This window comes from Tachypleus tridentatus, chromosome 6, assembly GCF_004210375.1.
Source record: "Tachypleus tridentatus isolate NWPU-2018 chromosome 6, ASM421037v1, whole genome shotgun sequence".
Taxonomy (NCBI): Eukaryota; Metazoa; Arthropoda; class Merostomata; order Xiphosura; family Limulidae; genus Tachypleus; species Tachypleus tridentatus.
Window position 1 is genome coordinate 96,237,016 of NC_134830.1, and position 20,370 is coordinate 96,257,385.

The following is a 20,370-nucleotide window of genomic DNA, read 5'->3' on the forward strand; positions in this document are numbered from 1 at the left end:
CATTAATCATAAAAGTACAGTTGATTGTAAGGCTGGATTAAAATTTTATATTTTTGGCTTTTGTTGTTGAGCAGTTCTTAAATGAGTCATAGTATTACAAATGATCTGTGACTGTAAGTTGTTTTTCATTCATATCATTTGATATGTTTATCAAATGTTGCAGTCTAAAATGCATGTTTAGGTAAAGCTAGAGTAGACTAATTGTAGATTTTTAACTAGTAATAAGCAGGTCATTAACAACAAAATTTTGTCAGTATGAGACTCTAATTCACTCTGACAAGGAATTGAGGCACATTGGATCAATTTTTCATTCTTTAGTGTCTTGATAAAAATAAATTAAGCAGTAAAATAATAAATATAAATGTTTATTATTTTTAAAGTCTTTCCCATCTATCTGTTGCACAGTTGAAGGTTGGAAGAGCAAAATTAAAGATTAAGGTTGATGGAGTTTTAACTCAGTTTTATAATAATTATAGAATTGAGATGTAATATGATTTGATGAAGCTGTAACTACCTGATGTTTGCATGTGAAAAAATGTTTAAACTGGATCTTACTTTACCCATTTTTAAGAGAGCTGAAGGTACATAATGTCACTTACAAATTACTGTTATATGGTTAATAATTTGTCAGAGGTAAACATATATTTGCAGGAATGGGCTGAGTTTCCTCAATAAGCAATCTGGTCTACCACCATATTCCTTTATCAGTGGAGAGGCAGTGTTGTGGGTGTTAGAAAACATAGAATGCATCACATCCCAAGTTCAGTCCATACATTATCTTCAGGTTAGTACATTAAACTGCTTGAAAACATAAATCCAATTCAATAAGATGATGGATATATTGCATTATTTTTTGTTAATTTTACAGCTACTCTGATATTGTTTGTATTTTGAATAATCTTGTGTCTAAATTTTGAAATAAAGGCATAACCACAAATAGGCAATGCAACTGAATTAATCGGTAAAATGAAAGTTTGAGAAGCTAGCTATCAGCCCATCAGGCTTTTTTCTGTGTTAAAAATGCAGTGTCATTTTGTTTTTTCACATTCAAGATTTGAAACTAGTTTGTTGTTTGTTGAATGTGGTGGTTTCATGTGCATAAATTATCAAGAGAAGCAAGGTGGGACTCCCATTAAAAGCTAGTTACATGAAGTACAATCTCTTGCCTTCTTTCCTCCTAATACTATATAGATCACTGGTATTTACATGTATACGTCCACCCAACTTTCAAATTTACTCTACTGCTTTGAAAGTGTTATGATGATTACACTAACAAAATAGATCATACTCACAGTAGGTAATTAAGTAATCCATTTTGTAGGTAATGCCTTATTTAACATGATTCTCATTGCACCCATTAGAATATGGATAAACAACTGAAATTTCTTTGTCCTCGTGTTTTCAATCTGAATATTCCTTATATATTTTATTAACTAATCATTGTTCTGTGCCTCTTGATGTAAATACCTGTACATAGTGATGGATAAAGGGGAAGAGAGGATCCTGGTGATCGAGGAACCCAACCCCAACAGGCCGCTTTTACCTTGAATTTCTGTAGCTGAGTGGCCTTGTGGTGGCCTCTCCAGTGTCAGTCAACTGGGCCTGTTGGGCTAGGGTCAAACAAGTACCAGTGTTAGGCATTCTTTGTGTCTGATGCTAAAATAATAATAAAATAGATTATAGGTAAGTGACCACACATGGACATCTCTGTTAAAACAATCACTACCATCGTCAGATCCTGTACCCCAATTTTTAATCCTTCATTCTTTATCTAACAAATTCTTTGGGCACGTATCCCTTATTTATTCAGAAGGGATTTGATGGGCTTGCTGGCTCTCCCAAGACAGTCAAGAAGCTAAGTTCTTGGGACATCTTTGTGGAAACATCTACCCCAAAACACAGTGAACTCCTCTTATATTTGAAGGTCACATTACAATCTCTCTCTTCAGTACTGGTTCTTATACTTATTTTGATGCACCTAGTCAGTCTCTTTCTGCCATTGATCTATATTGGCCATGTTTTGATGCCATTTGTGACCTGTGTTCCTTGGTGGAAGTTGGACCAGATCAACTGACTTTCTTTCACTGCACTCTCAGAACTTGGTCCTGTCATCAGTAGGCAACTGCATGGTAACAGTGACTGACTGTATTATCCAGGCAGCTACTTAATCTATTCCTAAGACCTTGACATGTTTTCCACAGTATCCTTGTCCATGTTGGAGTCCTGCCTGCCAAGAGGCACAGAAAGCTCAGAAACAGGCCTGGTATACCTTCTCTTTCTAATAGCATCCTTTATCAGTTGTCAAAGCCAGAAGTAATTTTGAATTGAGTTCACATCTCACATCTCTTCTACAACCAGTTTCAAAATCATCTGGGACAAGATTTAAAAGGTCAGTGGGAGGTATGCTCTCCAATTGTCAGGAAGTTGCTGATGTACAGAATATTGCTGATACTTTTAAGTGAGAGCTTTTCCCATGCATGCAACTCTCCTCTTTTTTTCCCTGTCTTCTTGGCCATGAAGTCTTAGGCAAAGCAATCACCTCTTTCCTTTTGGGCCAATGGTTTTAATTGCTATAATCATTTCTTTACACTGGTGGAACTCAAACTTGCTCATCATCTGTCTGGCAGTACATCCATTGGACCTGATTATGTTTACTCTGAGATGCTGTGCCACTGCTATTCTTCTGGTTGTCTATAACTGGATCTGGCAGGAGGATGTTTTTCCTTATGCTTGGTGCTGGGTTATTGCCTTTCCTTTCTCTAAGCCTAGGATGTATCTTAATTGCTTTGACTACCTGCTTCTGTAAGATCTTGGAGAGGGTGCTTAATTCTCGTTTTATTTGGTTTCCCAAATCAAACAATCTTCTCTTGCCCATCTGGTGTTGGTTCCATCAACAGTGCTCCAGTTTTGACCACCTGATTCGTCTTGAAACATCAACCAAGGAAGCCAAGAAGGATTATCTTGTTTCCATGTTCTTTAATGTTGTGAATGCTTATTTTAGCTCTGACATCAGTGGTATCTCCACCAAGCATTTCTGATAACTCACAAAGGGAGATACTTTGACCCACACTACAGGTCTCTGCAAATCAGAATGTGCTACCATTGTTTAAAGGAGTGTCAAAAGAAACCTGGAGCAGTTTTTGAAACATTTCAGGCAGGTAACTGCTGGACTCAGGAGCAAGCAGCATGATTCTAAGCTAGGACTGTCCAACCCTGGATGCCACTGAGCATTTGAATGAGAAGCAACAGTACTGAGACAGGGTTATATCCTATTGTACTACCAGTTCCATCCTGTGGAGAACTGGATACTTCATCAGACTGAGTTTAAGAGTCAGAAGAGGATTGGCATTGAGGATCTGCCTGCTTATGTTAATAATTTGCACTGATTGCATGGTAAGGTCTATCATGCAATGGTAACAGCAAAGGGAGAGAATATGCATGTGGATAATTTTGGAAAAAAGACTTTCTAGCAAAGCTATGAGGTACCATTTTGATATGAGGAATATCTTTATTATGACAGAAGCCTTTTTTTCTCAGTATCCAGAAGTACTTTCAAGCCAGTTGTCAGAGGGGGAGAATAAGACTGTTGAAACAGCTGTAGATACTACATCTCTGATGTACCAACTGGTCAGACACCTTTTGTGTGTGAGGATAGAGTTGATGTTTTATCTACACATCCTGATACTGCAATAAAAACACACTGGATTTTAGTGAATGGACAGGGCTAACCAGATCTACCCATGGGGTACATACCACAGCTAGTACTGGTGAGGCACTTTCATATGAACTACTTATACTCTGCTATTTAGCAAAGGGGACAGGGCTGTCAGCTTGCACCAAAGTGTTGAGTTAGCCTGGCTCTTTTAGAACTGGGTACATGCTTTTTAATGTAAAAGAGCGTGAAGTTGAGTTTCTGGTTGACACTGGAGCAATCAGAACAATGGTATATTTATGATATATTAAGCCCTACAAGTGAGGCTACCAATCCACACAGCAACAGACTTGATGTTAAAGAGGAAATATATATTTGACATTTTCTAAGATATATCACTCACAAAGTGAAGGTTGTTGTTTCTAACCTTGAATCTAGTATTAGCATCCTAGGAATGGAAATACTACAGAAATTATTTATCAGTTTCACCTGTGTAATGGGCATACTGGTGTTACAAGGGAGTCACTGATAAACAGCGGGCATCGTACGTGTATGTATCAGATGGAATAACAGTACCTCCATATTCACAAGTAGTATTCTTTAGGTCACTCCAGAAAATGTCTAATATCATGTATTGCAGTTATAAAACTTATACTTGAAATAAAATGTTTTCTGCCCAGAAAGCAGGCAGTATTTGTTCAGACAGTTGTTTGTCTGACAAAGGATGAAGTGAAATAATTATGGAATATTAGCTATCAAGCTGTATACTGAAATGTTGTACAATGTTAAAATAACTGATGCTAGTGATAATGCCAGGGTTGCATCTGTCACACCATGACTGAAAGCAAATATGGGACTTAACACTGCATTTAAAGTTGTTGGTTGACAGTTATGCAAGCTATCCAAACTCACGACATTGAAATAAACTCAGTGTCAATGAATTTGTTGGCCAATATGAAAACTTTGGTCAAATGAAAGTAACCCACAACAACATAAATACAGGCAACAAATGACTATCCAGCTTCCTTGTAGCACTAGAAATGTTAGCACTAAAATTCAGCAAATGAGTTCAATGACAAGAACTTTTAGCACAGTAAATGGGTTCATAAATTCTGCATCATGATGTTCACTTTGTGCAATGTACCTATCGTTTTTGAGAGGGTCAGGGAGATTATGCTAAAGGAGCTGCAAGGGGATGGATGTATGGTCTGCACCAACAATGTTTTAGTGTTTGTTTGCATGCTCAAGTTTGTCATGCTGAGAGTCTGAAAATGGTATTCCAGTAGAAAAATAAATAAACATGTAGAAGCTGGGAAAGTTCTCAGACATGGAAACGGAGTTTCTTGGTCACATTATAGAAAGAGGTGAGATATTTACCTCAGTTTGTGTCTAAATGAGAAGTCTTCAGTCTCACATCTTATTACCAATAGTTTTTGGTCAACTTCTAGATAGCAGCACCATTGTTTGTTCTCAGGAAACATTGGTGGGTGGAGCAAGGAATGTGACAAAGCATTCCAACCCCTAAAGGTTGCTTTAATGGATGCTCAGTACTGTCTTATCAACAATAAGACAGCAAATCCCTGTTAGACACACTGATATGAGAAATAAAAGTACTGGAGCATTGTTACAGCAGTTATAGGTTGAAGCAGAACATGTAATCATGTTTGATAGTCATATGCTCATGTCTCCTTAACACTTTTGCCACAGACTTGGTGCAATGTTTGAGTTCATCTTCATATTTTCATGCACTAAGTATACGAACTATAACTTTTGATACAGCATATGTGTATACATATCTTTATAAAATTTGGTACACTTTTAGTAAAGATTACAAATATTTTATGTACAAAAAATCAGATTTTTAATGAAATATTTTTACTAAAGATTTATTTGTGAAAATAGAGGCTGTTTTTTACTATTTTAAGTCCAAAGTGATTTCATGTTATGATTTTAAAAAACTATTCTTCATCCCAAGAATCTCAAATATTATTTGCATAATCTCTAAAACCTCTTAATTACATTTCAAATTTTTGTTTTTTGTAAGATTTTGTATTTTGTTATTTTCTATACTCTAACTACATAGGATCTGTCACTTGACCAACGTTGTTGCCATCATAAAATTCATTAGGAAATAAATACAAGTTATGCTTTTTTAGTGCTAGAATGATTAAATATTGAAATCATTGAAACAATGTGAATATACAGATGTTGAGTCTGAGTAGCTTAAAGTTTCATAACACTATAAATTTACGTATATATATTTATTATTATTTTGACCTTCCAGTCATGCCTAGCTAATATTACATAACTTGCATTGATACAGTGCACTTGCACTCAGATTATATATTCAGTAATATAAAACTGACCTTTAGTCTTCCTTGTCTCAGCTGTATTTTAGTGGACTTATAATTTGTAATATACGGTCACATTTCAGTTATTGTACATTATTTATATATATGTATATAGATTATTACTATTTAGGAATAAATTATTAAACTTATTTTTCTTAAAATATATAGAACAATAAACCAAGAAGCAAAGCAAACAATTATTTCTTCTGGCTACAACCTTTGTACTATGTTGTTGCTAAGCCTTTTAAAATTTCGCATGTGGATGATATTAGACAACATTTTTTTCAAGTTTTATGTATAAAGTTGAATAACTAAAAAATCACAAGTAACTACACTGATACCATAAAATTCCATTATAATTTATTAAGCTTAGTAACTGAGATTTATTTAGATTTTAAAAAATATGAAACTTCAAGCAGATTAAACACACAACATATTTCTTTGAAAACTTGGATCAGAAGAACAAGGTTGCTTTTTCAAAGATTAAAATGATTGAGAAAATCACTCTGGGAATATTCAAAGCTGGTGATTGGCTATTCATGTCACTTACTGTAGTAATAGTATATAAGGTACCATTTCAAAAAAAAGGTAATATCTGAATGGGGCCACTGTTTTGATTCAGTACATAAGCCATAATATCTTGGCAAAATAAAAAGGTACAAGCCTATTATTTTATATTCTAGCTTGTTAATATTAGTAATTTGAATTTCTAATTTGTACAAAACTATACACCTAGTATTTTGACATCACAATTTTAAACAGTGCTGTATTCAACATACCATGTAACTCACTAAAATCACTATGATTAATGCTTTGTGGGTTCTGAGAAGATCAAGAGAGGAATTCCAACCTAGCATGGTGGTCCTTACTAAGCAGTAAGGTAAAGTTTGATCAGCTCTAAAAGATGAGCCTGTGGAACTTGTTTGATAAGTTAAAGTGTAGGAATGTTAGTTCTATCATTGCCATAAACCACCTAGTCTTGGTATCCTGTCTGTGATGCAGTTAATGGTTCCCAGAGCTCTTTGTTAGTAGATTCTCCAGATTTTGCAAAACACAAAGACTAGAGGGTACCAGGATATTAATTGTAATTGTGATAACATTTGTAGACAGATCATTTGGTAATGTTAAAGACAAGATATTTGACACTGGTGCTCATACTATACTTTGTGTATTGCCAAGAAAAAGAACCAGCAGAAAGAGGATAAACTTTAATGGAGAATTGTTGGCTCTCCTCTGAAGAGGTTAATCCTAGTTATTATTGATCCACTCTCAAATACTGAAAGAGGTTATTGGCACATACTTATTGCTATTAACTATTTCACAAAGGAGGCCAAGGCTTATCTATTGGTTGATATGTTGGCATAGTCCATGACTGACATACTGGTAATTTTTTTCATCAATTTTCCCATCTGATACTCGTGTGGAAATCAACTTTGTTTGAAAATGCCATGACTTAAAGATATTATGGGAAATGAATAATTGCATGGTTTTTTTATAAACTTGTCTATTTTCTTTTGGCTTATTCTTTTAATTGTTTTTCCTGGTCTTCTCAGTTTGCTTTTTAATGGAATCTTTTAAGTTGTTGTATGTTAGAAGAATCTTTGGCTTTGAAAACTATAATGTTGAAGTTAGAAAGCTTACACTAATTTACCTTATCCTAAAGTGTCTCGTATATTATACCTGAGTCATTAAAAAGCTGTATGATTACATTTAGTTGTCACTTTGTGTTTGTCATGTCATCATGTTTTGTTTTTTAATCAAAGCATTAATTATTAATTGTTACCTTTGAGAAGTGTACAGTTTTAGATTGTCATTAGAATTGTTGCTCATAATTGATTCTTTTGATGTATAATATAGTATTTGAGGTTGTTTTTTTTATTTACTCAGTATTGAATTGTGTACTTCATGCAGTTTAAGTCCTTTTGTATTTAATGGTACCTCAATTACATTTACATATTCTTTCTCAGAGCTTTTATGATTTAAATCAGCCACCACCAAACTTTTTGTGTTGTATTATACACAGTGAAGTGATTCTTCAGTTTCATTCTTAGAATTACTGCTCTTCTTTATCATGAAAACTTTATAATCTTAAACCTCCAACCACAAGGCATGTGTTTAATTTTTTTAAATATTGGTTTGAAATATAAATAATAACAAAAAAATCTTTAATACTTCAATGCTAAATTAGCACAACATAAATGTTAAATATAAAATATAAAATTTTCTTATAAAATATTTCAAATGTTTTATGGAATTTCTTTAATTTAGTGAAATTTGGTGCTTAACATAATCTCATCAATTCTGATTGTTTATTTTCTAATAAAAAGTTTCCTTTTAGTTTATTGTATTCATCTGTATATGTAAACAAATAAGTTAAGGTGATTTTAAGTTTTTAAAGAGATTATCTAAGTCATTTTAAGTACATCTTGATAATACTAAATATTTACTCCACTCTTGTTTACTTTGAAGTATGGGTTATAGGCTAAATTATTTGTTTCAAGCTGAATATGATGATGTTTTAAATCTTAAAAGATTGCTTTTTTTTTCTATTATGCAGAATCTTCAACAAGAAGGCCATATTTGTCATGCATCAGGAGTTACAAGTGTACAATTTATTCATGGTTTTTATTTATACTATTTGGTGTGTCAAGACAAGGATCAAACCAAAGGTAATGTTGCTTATAATTATTTCATTTATATTTGATTTATGTCTATATATTAGCTCAATGAGGCTAAAATCTGTAGTCTTCCACAAAATACTATGTAATTCTACTACTAATAACATAATTTTTATATAAAAAGTAATATGCATGTTACTAATTTTTATATTTAATTTGTTTTTAAGGATGCATTTTACAGTTAGAAAACACACAATAAAAATAACTACACAAAGCCAATAGCCGTAATTATGCAAAAGCTATATGCTGTTAACTATTCAGTTAGTTTGAAGTAACTGTCCAAGAAAAGAAATCTAGATTATGGCCTGTATTTTAAGTTGTATTGTATAAACAGTAAAGGTGTAAGTAATTTTTGACATAAAAAAATAGATTACAGAAACTCGCACTTGTGTTACATAAGCTTACATATGAATGAGCTGGAATATGTAACTAGAAAATGGTAAAAACCCTATAACCCAAGCCCTTTTGAAATTTGGATCTTTTGAAAATACTTAAATTATAGTGTTTTTATCACTGTATATCAAGATTTTTTGAACTTGTGTTTTTCTGACATCATGAATATACAACTAGAAATTTTTCCAGGTTTCTCCTTTTTTTCTTTCTTTCTAAATTGATACATGGTCTCAGCTGCATTTAGTATGTTACGAAAGAGAAATTAAGATAAATTGTAAATGTAAAAGATGCACCATAAAAAAGTAAGATATATAGTACTTTTATACCTTAACTTCTAATCTCTGATTCTTGGTTTGTCCTCAGTCTGACTTTAAATTTAATATGTTCCAATTTAGAAACTCATAATCTTCATTTTTCAGGATGTAAATATAAAAAGAAGATGAAACATACTATATTAACCACAGGCATAAAAGTCTCATGGGTACAACAAGCATCCTTACTATCACATGAATGGCTAACTTCACAAGTAATGTAAAACAAGCAAATCCTTTAAATGCAACAAACTCTGAAGTTCAAGTCCTTTTAAAGTACATAAGCATAAAAATACAATGTAAAATATTATAGCTTAAAAGCAAATTATTTAACACTATGCCATCTAGTGGCACTCATGGGCAAATTTCATTTTATGCATAAAAGCTTGAAAAAAAATAATAAATTGCAATTTTTGGTTGTTTTCAGCAAGTTACAAACAAACATTTGTAATTTGGGACTTACCAAATCTGCTTGAGTTCATGTAATAGAATTATGCCCTACATGTTACTATATGTAGAATGATCCAATAATAGCTATCTACTGTTTTGTGGGGTTGTTGTGTCCTACTTTATGTGGAAGAGAGAGAGATACTTCTGCATTTTTATCATACAGTTTTCTGATTAGTCAGCTACAGAAAGAAGGTGATTGTGATTACAATTTTGACATTTTTGGACAGATTTGATTCTGCTCTGACTAGTTTGAAATTGAAGTTCTTATTATTGGTCAGTTTCTGAAGTAATATTAATCTGATTTCTATTCTGAATAATTTTGGCATAATTTCTTGTGGTTAAAGTAAAAGTGAAAAATATTATTGTAAAATAATTTGTAAATAATACACTTGTCCAAAAACATAAAATATTTAGAAATATCTGGCATTTTTTACAAAAACACTAGAATGTAGTATATTGCTTTTAAAATCAAGACCAGTTCCATAAAAAAGTTTACAATTGCATCTTTGTAACTATTAAAAAATATTTTATCAGTGGCAAGAAAAACGTAATGGGCCTTTAATTTTCTAAAAAATAAAGGATAAAGTAACAGTTAGCACTTACTTGTTACCCTCCATGATGTGTACTAAAGTATGAGGTTTCCCAAGTGTTACATTCATAGTGTTTCACCAGTTACTCAAATAGACCTTTTGTTCCATATGTATAGATACAATAACTGTTCTCATTCATTTGTTGGTTATTCAGTGATTAACTTACTAAAACTGAGAAGTACATCTTGCATGGAGATAAAATACAAACACTATTGACATTGATACTGACAGTTTAAATATTTGGTTTTTGTTAACAGTCATAAGATAGTAATTTTTTTGCATGTATATACATAAAAAATTGCTTCAGGTTTTAAACTAAAAGTTTAGAAATTCTTTTATTGCTTTTAGTATCTACATATTGCATTTCTTCATTCTTCACATTGAAATGACCTTTAATAGATGCATCATACTTTTCAACTGTCACAAAGTATTTAACACTCCATTTTCTCACAGTTTACATTATGTTTCAATGTTAATTTTAGTGTCAAACTCTGAATCTCAAGAGGGAGATATTCGATTATTTTGTGAAGAATGGCTTGAAGTAGAATTACTACCAGTTTATGAGTCACCACAACAAATATTTACTCTTCCACGGACAGAAAGTGAACAGCCAACTGATGAATGGCACATAACTCAATATGTAGAGAAAAGTGAGTTTATAAATCATGTTTACATTATATTGCTACTACTTCGCATCTTTATTCTTATTGTTATAATAATTATTTGTTTTGTGGCACATGTTTTGGATAGTTTACCGTAAAACATTGAATAAATAAATGAATAAAAGATTTTGTGAGTACACAGTCTCACATACTGATTGAGAGGAAGTCTATGAAAGTAATAAAGTTTTTAAATAATTTATAGATTTGTTTTGTTCTTATGTGAACAATAATTAACATTGCAATTTGTAAAAAGCCAATAGAAACTATGAACAAAATATTTTAAAGCATTTTTGGCTATATTTCAGGGTACTTTGTGTCATCAAATGATATGTATACTAACATGGCATCTTAAACAGATTTGGAAGTTTCAGCACACAGACAGTTGATATACTGGATAGTTAAAGAACAAGACAGCCAGAAATAAAGATCTTGATTTTTACTGGCAAAAGTCCATATTAAAAGTGTAAGGTCAGATGAATTCTAATGGTCAAATGTATGACCAGTTTTATTGCTGGATATAGTGTTATAACTACCCATTTACAAGTATTATTCTTTTCTCAAACTACTTTAAGAATACTTTATGGAGTACCTTGGTTGATTGACATTTTTACTGCTTCCCAATTACTTGCACACCCATCACTAGCTTTGTAATGAACAAGTAGTAATCATTGTAGTACTTACAGTACCATCTGATAGCTTAAAAAGCAAGAAACACAACTTTTTTAAAATTACTAGTTCTTTTTATCAAGTTGACTTTTCAAGCTTTGTGACTGTCAAGTGGTAATTGGAAATTAGTGTACACAGTGTACCTTGGAAGACTGTGCAATAGATTGGAAAGCAAGGAATGCCATTTCCTTCAGTTATTGATCTTTCAACAACATAGCCATCCTATCTGCAGTATGATTGGTTTTATCTCAATGATATCTGTTGGGATGCTGGTGGCTGTTGAAGCTATCTCTTACACCTAAATCTAGCACTTCCTAGATAAGTATTCTCAACTCTTTAGTCATTATTTAAATATAGATTCACTTACGCTATCATTTACCATTTAAGGTAACATCACTGTATTGGATGCTTCATTCTTACTGCTGCTGTCATTGGTGGATAGCATCACTGATTTGTTGAGATTGTGAATGGAATATGAATAGTTACACCACTTTTGCAAAATTGTTTCATTAATTACAGAATTGATGAAAAAAAGACAATTTTATGTTTCATGAATACTTCATTAATTAAAAGACATAGTTTTTCCTGTAAAGGGAGTATCAAGTACAAGCTGAAGTGGTTTGTAAACAGGTTCATGCATATTTAACAAAAGAACCTGAAGTAACCTTGACATTCACCTTGAGACAAGTGGGAAGAAACTTGTGTTGTTTAGGCCATTTAAAAATTTTCTGGATTTGTTTTTTAACTTCTGTTTGTTTCTAAATTTCCAGTTTTTATCTTTTTCATAGGTATGCAAAATTTTATATACATGTATATTTTTCTGGATCATATTGGTGTTTGGTTTTGATAAGATAAAATGCAAAAGCTGAATCCATTTTCCTTAATTTCTGGCTTCTAGAATGCTCTTTAGATATTGCTTTTATGGAACATCCCATTTGACCTCTGTATACACTATTTCAGTCTTGACATGTTAATTGATAAACAACGTGTTGTTGAACTTTCCTTTATTTTGTCTTTGCTCTTGTAAGTTCAAAGAGGCTCAGTACTACATCTGGAGTGGAAATTGAATGACAATGCACTAAGATGACTTGTGAGTTAAGCACTGAATGACGTGGTTTACCATCTTGGTGTAATCCAATAATGGTTATATTGCACTCTTGAAGACTTGTTTAAAAAATTACTCACAAACGTTGTCCTCAAACCTTTTTCAGGTTTCACTATGAATTGTCTTTGAATTTTTAATACTTTTTAACTAAAATTCCATTATTCTAATAACACAGCCTATAAATCAGATTAGAATTTCTAAAAATATGATGCACTCTTGAGATCTTTAAACACAGTGTCCATTGAACATGCTTCTCATTTGAATGACCCAAATAAGACTAGTTTGGGATATATGTTTTTCCTCCTTTTAATTTTGATTACTAATTTCAAGATTTAAAAATGCAATACACCATTTCATGATGACGAGAAAACTCACTTGTAGAAACAAATATATATGTAAAAATGGCTGGTATGGATAGAGAAAGCACGATGTAGAAGAGCGAACAATGTTTCAACCTTCATCGGTCATCTTTGTGAACCTGATGATGACCGAAGAAGGTCAAAACGTTGTTTGCTCTTGTACATAGTGCTATCTCTAGCCATACCAGCCATTTTAACATGTATATTTTTCAATACACTATTAATTTATTTTAAAAAAAAAGGTAGATAATGAAAAATGGCAACTTCTGAATCTCAAGAGGGAGATATTCGATTATGTCGTGAAGAATGGCTTGAAGTAGAAATTCTACTCCACTGCAATTATGGAGGTGTCTAATGTATCCTAGTTTTTTTAGGCTTGAAAAATTTTCATAATTGTTTTAAGAATTAAGTAAATTAAAAAACAGAACAGTGTTAAATCTTATAATTTTGATACGAGTAATACTCCAAATCAGCTGTAATAAAAATGTCATATCTAAATGGGCTCACATGTGAAATTATATTTGATTTTTAAATTATTTAGAAATTGAGTTTAAAGCCACCAACATTGACATTGATATCAGTAAGAAAAGTGGTCGAGAAGAATGGGGTCATTTACGTTATCATTCTATCTTTTGTCCATCTGAGGCCTTTGAAATCCTTGTTGAGTGGTTGGTTGCAACAGGCAACATATTAGCAGAGTTGGTGAGTTAAATAAAGATTGTTTGGTCTTTGTTTTTATTATACACAGTGGAAGATTTTTGCCTGGATTTGTTTTCAGTTTTAGATCATGATATGTTTTAAAGAATTATAAAGTGATTTTTAAAATGCTGTTAAACGCTCAAAAAGTCAAATCTTACAGCTATATTTTTAATAATAAAACCAGAATTTTCTTGTCGAGATCTATAGCAACATGTATCTTGTCTGTCTATCTTCAGAGCCATTGTTAATTTTATGATATGATAAACTTACTTAATAATGATCACACAGAATTTCACAAAAGATTATTTCTTTATAAAATTGGAACCATAATTGTTTGATTGTAAACCTTTGTCACGTTTTTGTTTGTTTTGTATGTGTTTTTGATGTAACATAAGGTGTTAAACATTTTCTTGGTTATATCATTATGTAGCCTTTTGTTACCTTTTTTTTTCATAATTTTTCCCAATTCATATATGGAGATTTTCAATAGATATGTTCCTTTTTTTTTTTCTCTTTTATCCTTTTCTGTAATTAATTTAGAATTATTGACAAGGCAGTTGCTTATTTCAATTATGTATTGCAAGAGCAAAGAGGTTTATGTGAAACTTTGTACACAAATTCCCATCCAGTTAATTTTATATAATGTAAACTGATTTACTGCATTACACAAAAACTTTCTGTGAGAAATGACTGACATTTCGTAAATACTTATGAATGTCATGAATCTTCTGTACAAATGTTGAATATGTTATGTTAAAGAAGTTTTGAACATGCAAATTAGAAACTCATGTGACAGCCACAGCCAATATAAAGGATCATTGCATATGTATGTATCTTGGCTATCTGTTGAAATTTTGACAATTATGGGAAGGTATTTAACAGCTCATTCAGACCATAAAAATTGTTTAAATTGGGTATTTAGTATGTCCAAATTGGGTTTATCCATTGTACTTAAAGGAATATGTTTCAACTAGGGTCACCAGGATCATTGAGAAAGAGGCCTACAACAAACCATTTTTTTAAGAGATGAGAATCCAAAAACACAAACGTTAGTAGCAGAAACTATCTGCATATCTCTGGCAACATTATGCAACATAATCAAGAATATCTCCAAAGAGTGACATGTCATATGTATATGTGGTGCTTCCATGAGATACCTGTTCAATTATTGCAGATCTTATGCAACTGGTAAATGAAACTGATATTTAGGCTAATCAGTGATGTCGAGAAAACCCACTTGTAGAGAAATATATATGTAAATACGGCTTGTTTGGGTTGAGAAAATATTTTACGTAAAGGAGCAAACAACGTTTCGACCTTCTTCTGTCATCGTCAGGTTCACAAAGAAAGCAAGAGGTAACTGACCAGAAGCTTACCACATGTTTGAAAGGGGTTGTGTAACTGAGTGTCGGAATATAGAGGGCAGTATTAGATGTTTGAATATATAATTTTATATTATTTATTTTATTATTTTTAATATAGGTATAAAGGTGTTCCTTTGTATCAGTTTATTTTGGGTTTAACTTATTGATGTTGATGACAAAATAAAACAATACTTCATCAACATCAACAAGTTTCCTCCACAAACCATAAAAAACATTATATGCACACACCCAGACAGAAAGCAAAATCAACCAACAAAAGTAAATATATCTCGCAAATCAAAAAATCACGAAACCATATACTCTGCATGCCGTATATTCCCGACATCAGCAGAACAATAACCAACATTTGGCAAAAACTAGTATCAAAATATGACATTACAGTTAATACCAAATTTATTCAAAAACCAGGCACAACGCTGAGGTATATACTATGTAAAAACTACAATTTGATAACTGCCACAATTTCTATATTGGAGAAACGAGTAGAAAAATGGAAACCAGATTCAAAAAACATAAAAAGTCACCTTCACACGTTTTTGAACACTGCAAGTCAAATAAACACAACATAACCATAGAAAACACCCAAATACTAAATAAAGAAACAAACATAAACAAATGCAAAATTAAAGAAGCCTTACTTATACAACAACTTAAAATAAATAATATAAAATTATATATTCAAACATCTAATACTGCCCTCTATATTCCGACACTCAGTTACACAACCCCTTTCAAACATGTGGTCAGCTTCCGATCAGTTACCTCTTTCTTTCTTTGTGAACCTGACGATGACTGAAGAAGGTCGAAACGTTGTTCGCTCCTCTACATAAAATATTTTTTTCAATCTATTTAGGCTAGTCCATAAGAAGCTACTAGATACAGCATTTACAGAATTTTATGAAAAAAAAACTGTTGAAAGGGAGTCTGTGCTTTGGAGCTTGACTGTGAATGCCCTTAAAATCAAAACTATGACAATGAAGATTAATTCAGACAAGTTGATTTAATTAATCAATATCTAAGGTTTACACTGTGTGACAGTATGTAGAATTTGTTTCTCTTCTACTGATTTTCTTATGGAACAAATTTTCAGAAGATTTCTGTGATTGGTAGGTGCCTGTCTATAAAAGACTGTTTAGTGTAAGTATTATTATTAGTTGATTTATTTTGTATGTAATTTATTGATGTTGAGGCTATTGAACATTGTGTACACTCCACTTATATAGAGGCTATAGAGAATTCTAGAAGGCCTAAGTGTTTGATGTGTAAATAATGACATCTAGATGGGTGGAAACAGAAAGAAAAAGTAAAGTTGCATGAAAGGGAAGATCAGTATTTCACAAGATGGACTGACTTGGCCAAATGTGAGAGTAGTTTTGAGGGACTGATAGAGCTATTAGTATATGAGCATTTCATGATCACATGTTCAACTGACATGTTACTCTTGCTAAAGGAGATAGCACCAAAAGATGTGAAGGAGATTATTATAAAACAGTATATGGAAGCCCATGTAGGGAGTATAATTGGTAGTACAAAAATATCCAGTTAAATTCAAAACTAATGATGGTTGATCAGAAGCAGGAATTTACCAAAGGTGACAGGAGGTTAATAGAAAGGAGAAATAATGCTATGTTTTTTATAAAATAACACAATGCAGAGAAGTGGAAGTCCATTACCAGCAAACAATGGTAGAAACCTCAACATGAAGCAGTTGGAGCTATTCACAAAGATAGCATTGGTAAGAAACAAGAAAAGAGTGCCTGTCATCATGGATGCTGTTTCCATAAGAAACAAAATTGAAAACAAAACATGTCAGATTCATAAGAAGGAAATGCCATTTCCATGATTGATCAGATCAATGCACAACTAATGGTCAACTCAAATTAGCAAGTGGATCAACAGTGCCAATAATGATTGAGCATATTACAGTATAAAAGGATGCCAACAAATCATAGTTTGCTAATATGTAACAACTATGTCAAAGACAATAAAGTAAGGATTCTATGAGACACTGGGTGCAGTAGTGCAACAATAAGAAACCAGTCTAAATAAATTGGTTGATATGTTAAAGTGAGATTAACAATTAACCACTGTGGGAGTGAAGAGCCAAATGGTGGATGTGTTAGAGTGAGATTAACAATTTTGAAAGAGTCAGGAGGCCGTATCCAGCTGTCACTTGAGATCTGTATAATCTTGCTGATTATGTTACTGTTATCAAACAAGCCCACTTTCTAGATATATGGGAGTATTAAGAGAACAATTCATGCTTTAGTTTAAATAACTTTCATCTTTTTTGTTATACTAAAACTATTTTTCCATTGCACTATTTTTCTTTACTGCATTTAATATTCAGATGTCTATTTCTTGTCTCTATACCTTTCTGTTATTAGTTCTTAGAATAACTTGTAATATTTTAAATATTTTCTGTCTGGATTTTTTGTTTAGTTTTTAAACTATCTTATGATGTAATTAATTCTTTCTGCCCTGTGTTGTCTTTTTCCCTATATGTTTTGGTATTAGCTCTTAGACTATTTTATGTCTTTAATACTTTTTTTCTCTATACTTTTCTGAAAAACCTGTGTATTTAAAACATCTAACTGAAGCATGTTGTGTTAATCAGTATATCTTGGAAAATGGTAAAAAGATTGATGTTCTCACTTTTGTCTTTATATCAGTATGTTCATAAATTCCATTTATATCTGTTAGTTAATGCAAATAAGACAGTGTATGAGAATATACATTCTTTTTAATATATTTGTGTTATGTTTCCCTGAGAAAATTTATAATCCTTGTGAATCTTGGATAAATTTTTGTGAATTTCGGTTTGTTTATTGGTGTTCTACCAGCATTTTTCAGTACACATCAAATCTGGTACAGGGATGAGAAAGAGAAAACATATCTTATACATAACATCTTGTTTTAGTCTTTTCTAGGTAATCTTTCATGTTCATCCTTATTTAATTTCCTTGATTCTCTATGTATCTCATTAGGGCACATGAGCACAAATTAAAGTTTGAATGATTGTAAAACATCATTTATTTGTAATTTAATAAAATAATTTAAATATACAGGAGTTCTGTTTGAAATCTATTTATATTTTCTTTTTGTAAACATTCTTGCAAAAACTAACAAGTGCATATTGTCAATATGTTATAAAAGTTGTACATTTGGTATTGAGGAACATGTTGACTTATTCAAGCCTAAAGTCAACTGTAGCCTGTGTTTATAATTAAGTATATTTGTTATTGAGATTAACACAATTTCCTGTAATACTGAAAGGATGTTTGAATATTGGTTGTTAGTATTAAACTATAATATTGTGTATACATTATTAATAATAATCACAAGCATTATAATTTTTAATATTTTGATACTGCCCTCTGAGAGCACAAGATTAGTCCATTTGCATATAATTTTTACAACACTCACTCCCACTGAGCAAAAACAAAGCCAGTTCAGAAGAGCTAGAACTGCAACTGCATTTCTTTATATTCCTCCTTGTTAGATGGCCTAGAATTGTTAGATTTTAACTTCCTGAACTGTTCAAAATCAAGTAATAGTTTATGAAACATAAGTGCATACAAGCCTGTGATATTTCACTGCTTTCTGTACCCTCTTTATAACTGTTTTGTTCCCTCGGAAACAAAGAAGTTACTAAAATACAATCTGCCTATAGAAGGCTTAACATCTATACTTTTGTTAACATGTCATCTGCACAAACAGAGCAACATCAGATTTTCTCTAGTTGACATTTCTGAAACCTTACCCTCAAGTTATTTCAAGACTTAGACTGCAGAGATCTCTAATCCTAGTTCATAGCTACAGTTTGCTAGTCTCTTTCTGAACCCCAAGGTAATCTCTCTGTGAGATTCAATTTAAAATGAAAAATGGAGGTTCAACAAATACTTTTACATTGAGCATTTCTTTCTCCTCCATAGTGCATAGAAACACTGGCATATTTAAAGATTTTCCATACCATGATAACAAGAAGTAGTAGGTTAGAATATTTGGTAGGTGTCCAGAAATTGGTTCCAGTTCAAAGTTCTTGTTACGAGGACCAACTTATAAAGTAAAGAATTCTCAAGAATTGTGTGTTATGAAACATTGAAACTGCATTTATAAGATGGTTATTTAAGACAAATTTTAATCTTCATAAAATGATGATGGAGTAAAAAGAAAATTAGTTATGTCCATTATTTGATATTTGTATGTATTTTTGTAGTCCATTCTTCATGTACCATAGTGAATTAAGTCATTTTGACTTATAAAAATCAGATATTTGTATTTTATATTTATATATATTAAGTGTAATGTATTGCAAGTCATCAGATATATTTACTTGAAGGATTACTGCCCATAATATTTTAGTAAAGAGTGAATATTTGGATGCTTTGAACTATTGTTTCATTTAATGATTTTTTTTTAATAACATTTTAATACGTGTAATTTTTAGGTACAAGGATGGGCAAGGAAAGCAGTATCATATGGGTTTCATCTTGTTCCAGTTCCAAGTGATCCATTTGCCTTACCATTTTCTTCAAACTCTGATCCTTTACGAGGACCAATCTTCGTTCCTTTTAGTCTTGATTGCCTTCCTGACACTGATTCCCAGTTATTAGGAGGTTGGTATTTTGTTGGTTTGCTATTCCTGTCACAATATATCTGTCTATTCTTTTATTTAAGTAAATGTGTTTCTTTACTGTCTGTTACACAGCTTTTATTCTACTTTGATATTTTGTTCAATTGGAACTCTCCCCTTCCTGCCATCTTACACAGTATGACAAAGTAAAATTTATAGATGTTTCACCTTTTATTTGTTTCTTGTACCAAAGCATTAGTTCTATGAGATGAGTATCTATGTATTATCTTTTTGTTGATTTATATGCATCAGATTTTTCTATTTTTTTCTTTTGGGTTCTGGTTTGCAAGCTATTCTCAGTTTGCAGCCTGTGTGCAGAATTTAAATTTATTAATTTTTGTTGCATAAAAATTGTCAAGCAAATTATAGCCTCAAGAGTGGGTATAATATAAGCTTATTAATATTTAAAACAGTTTAGCCAAAATTACTTTGA

The 20,370-nt window shown here is 31.8% G+C and overlaps 1 protein-coding gene across 12 annotated transcripts in view; it reads left to right on the plus strand.

Annotated features, from left to right (window-relative positions):
* Iml1 (GATOR complex protein Iml1) overlaps positions 1-20,370 on the plus strand; it is a 159,211-nt gene that overhangs the window by 134,368 nt on the left and 4,473 nt on the right. For all 12 annotated transcript variants that reach the window (XM_076506373.1, XM_076506369.1, XM_076506371.1 and 9 more), the window contains 5 exons: positions 652-784; positions 8,561-8,672; positions 10,908-11,075; positions 13,759-13,919; positions 19,752-19,920. In XM_076506373.1, coding sequence (XP_076362488.1) covers positions 652-784; positions 8,561-8,672; positions 10,908-11,075; positions 13,759-13,919; positions 19,752-19,920 — 743 coding nt within the window. The remainder of the gene's footprint in view (positions 1-651; positions 785-8,560; positions 8,673-10,907; positions 11,076-13,758; positions 13,920-19,751; positions 19,921-20,370) is intronic.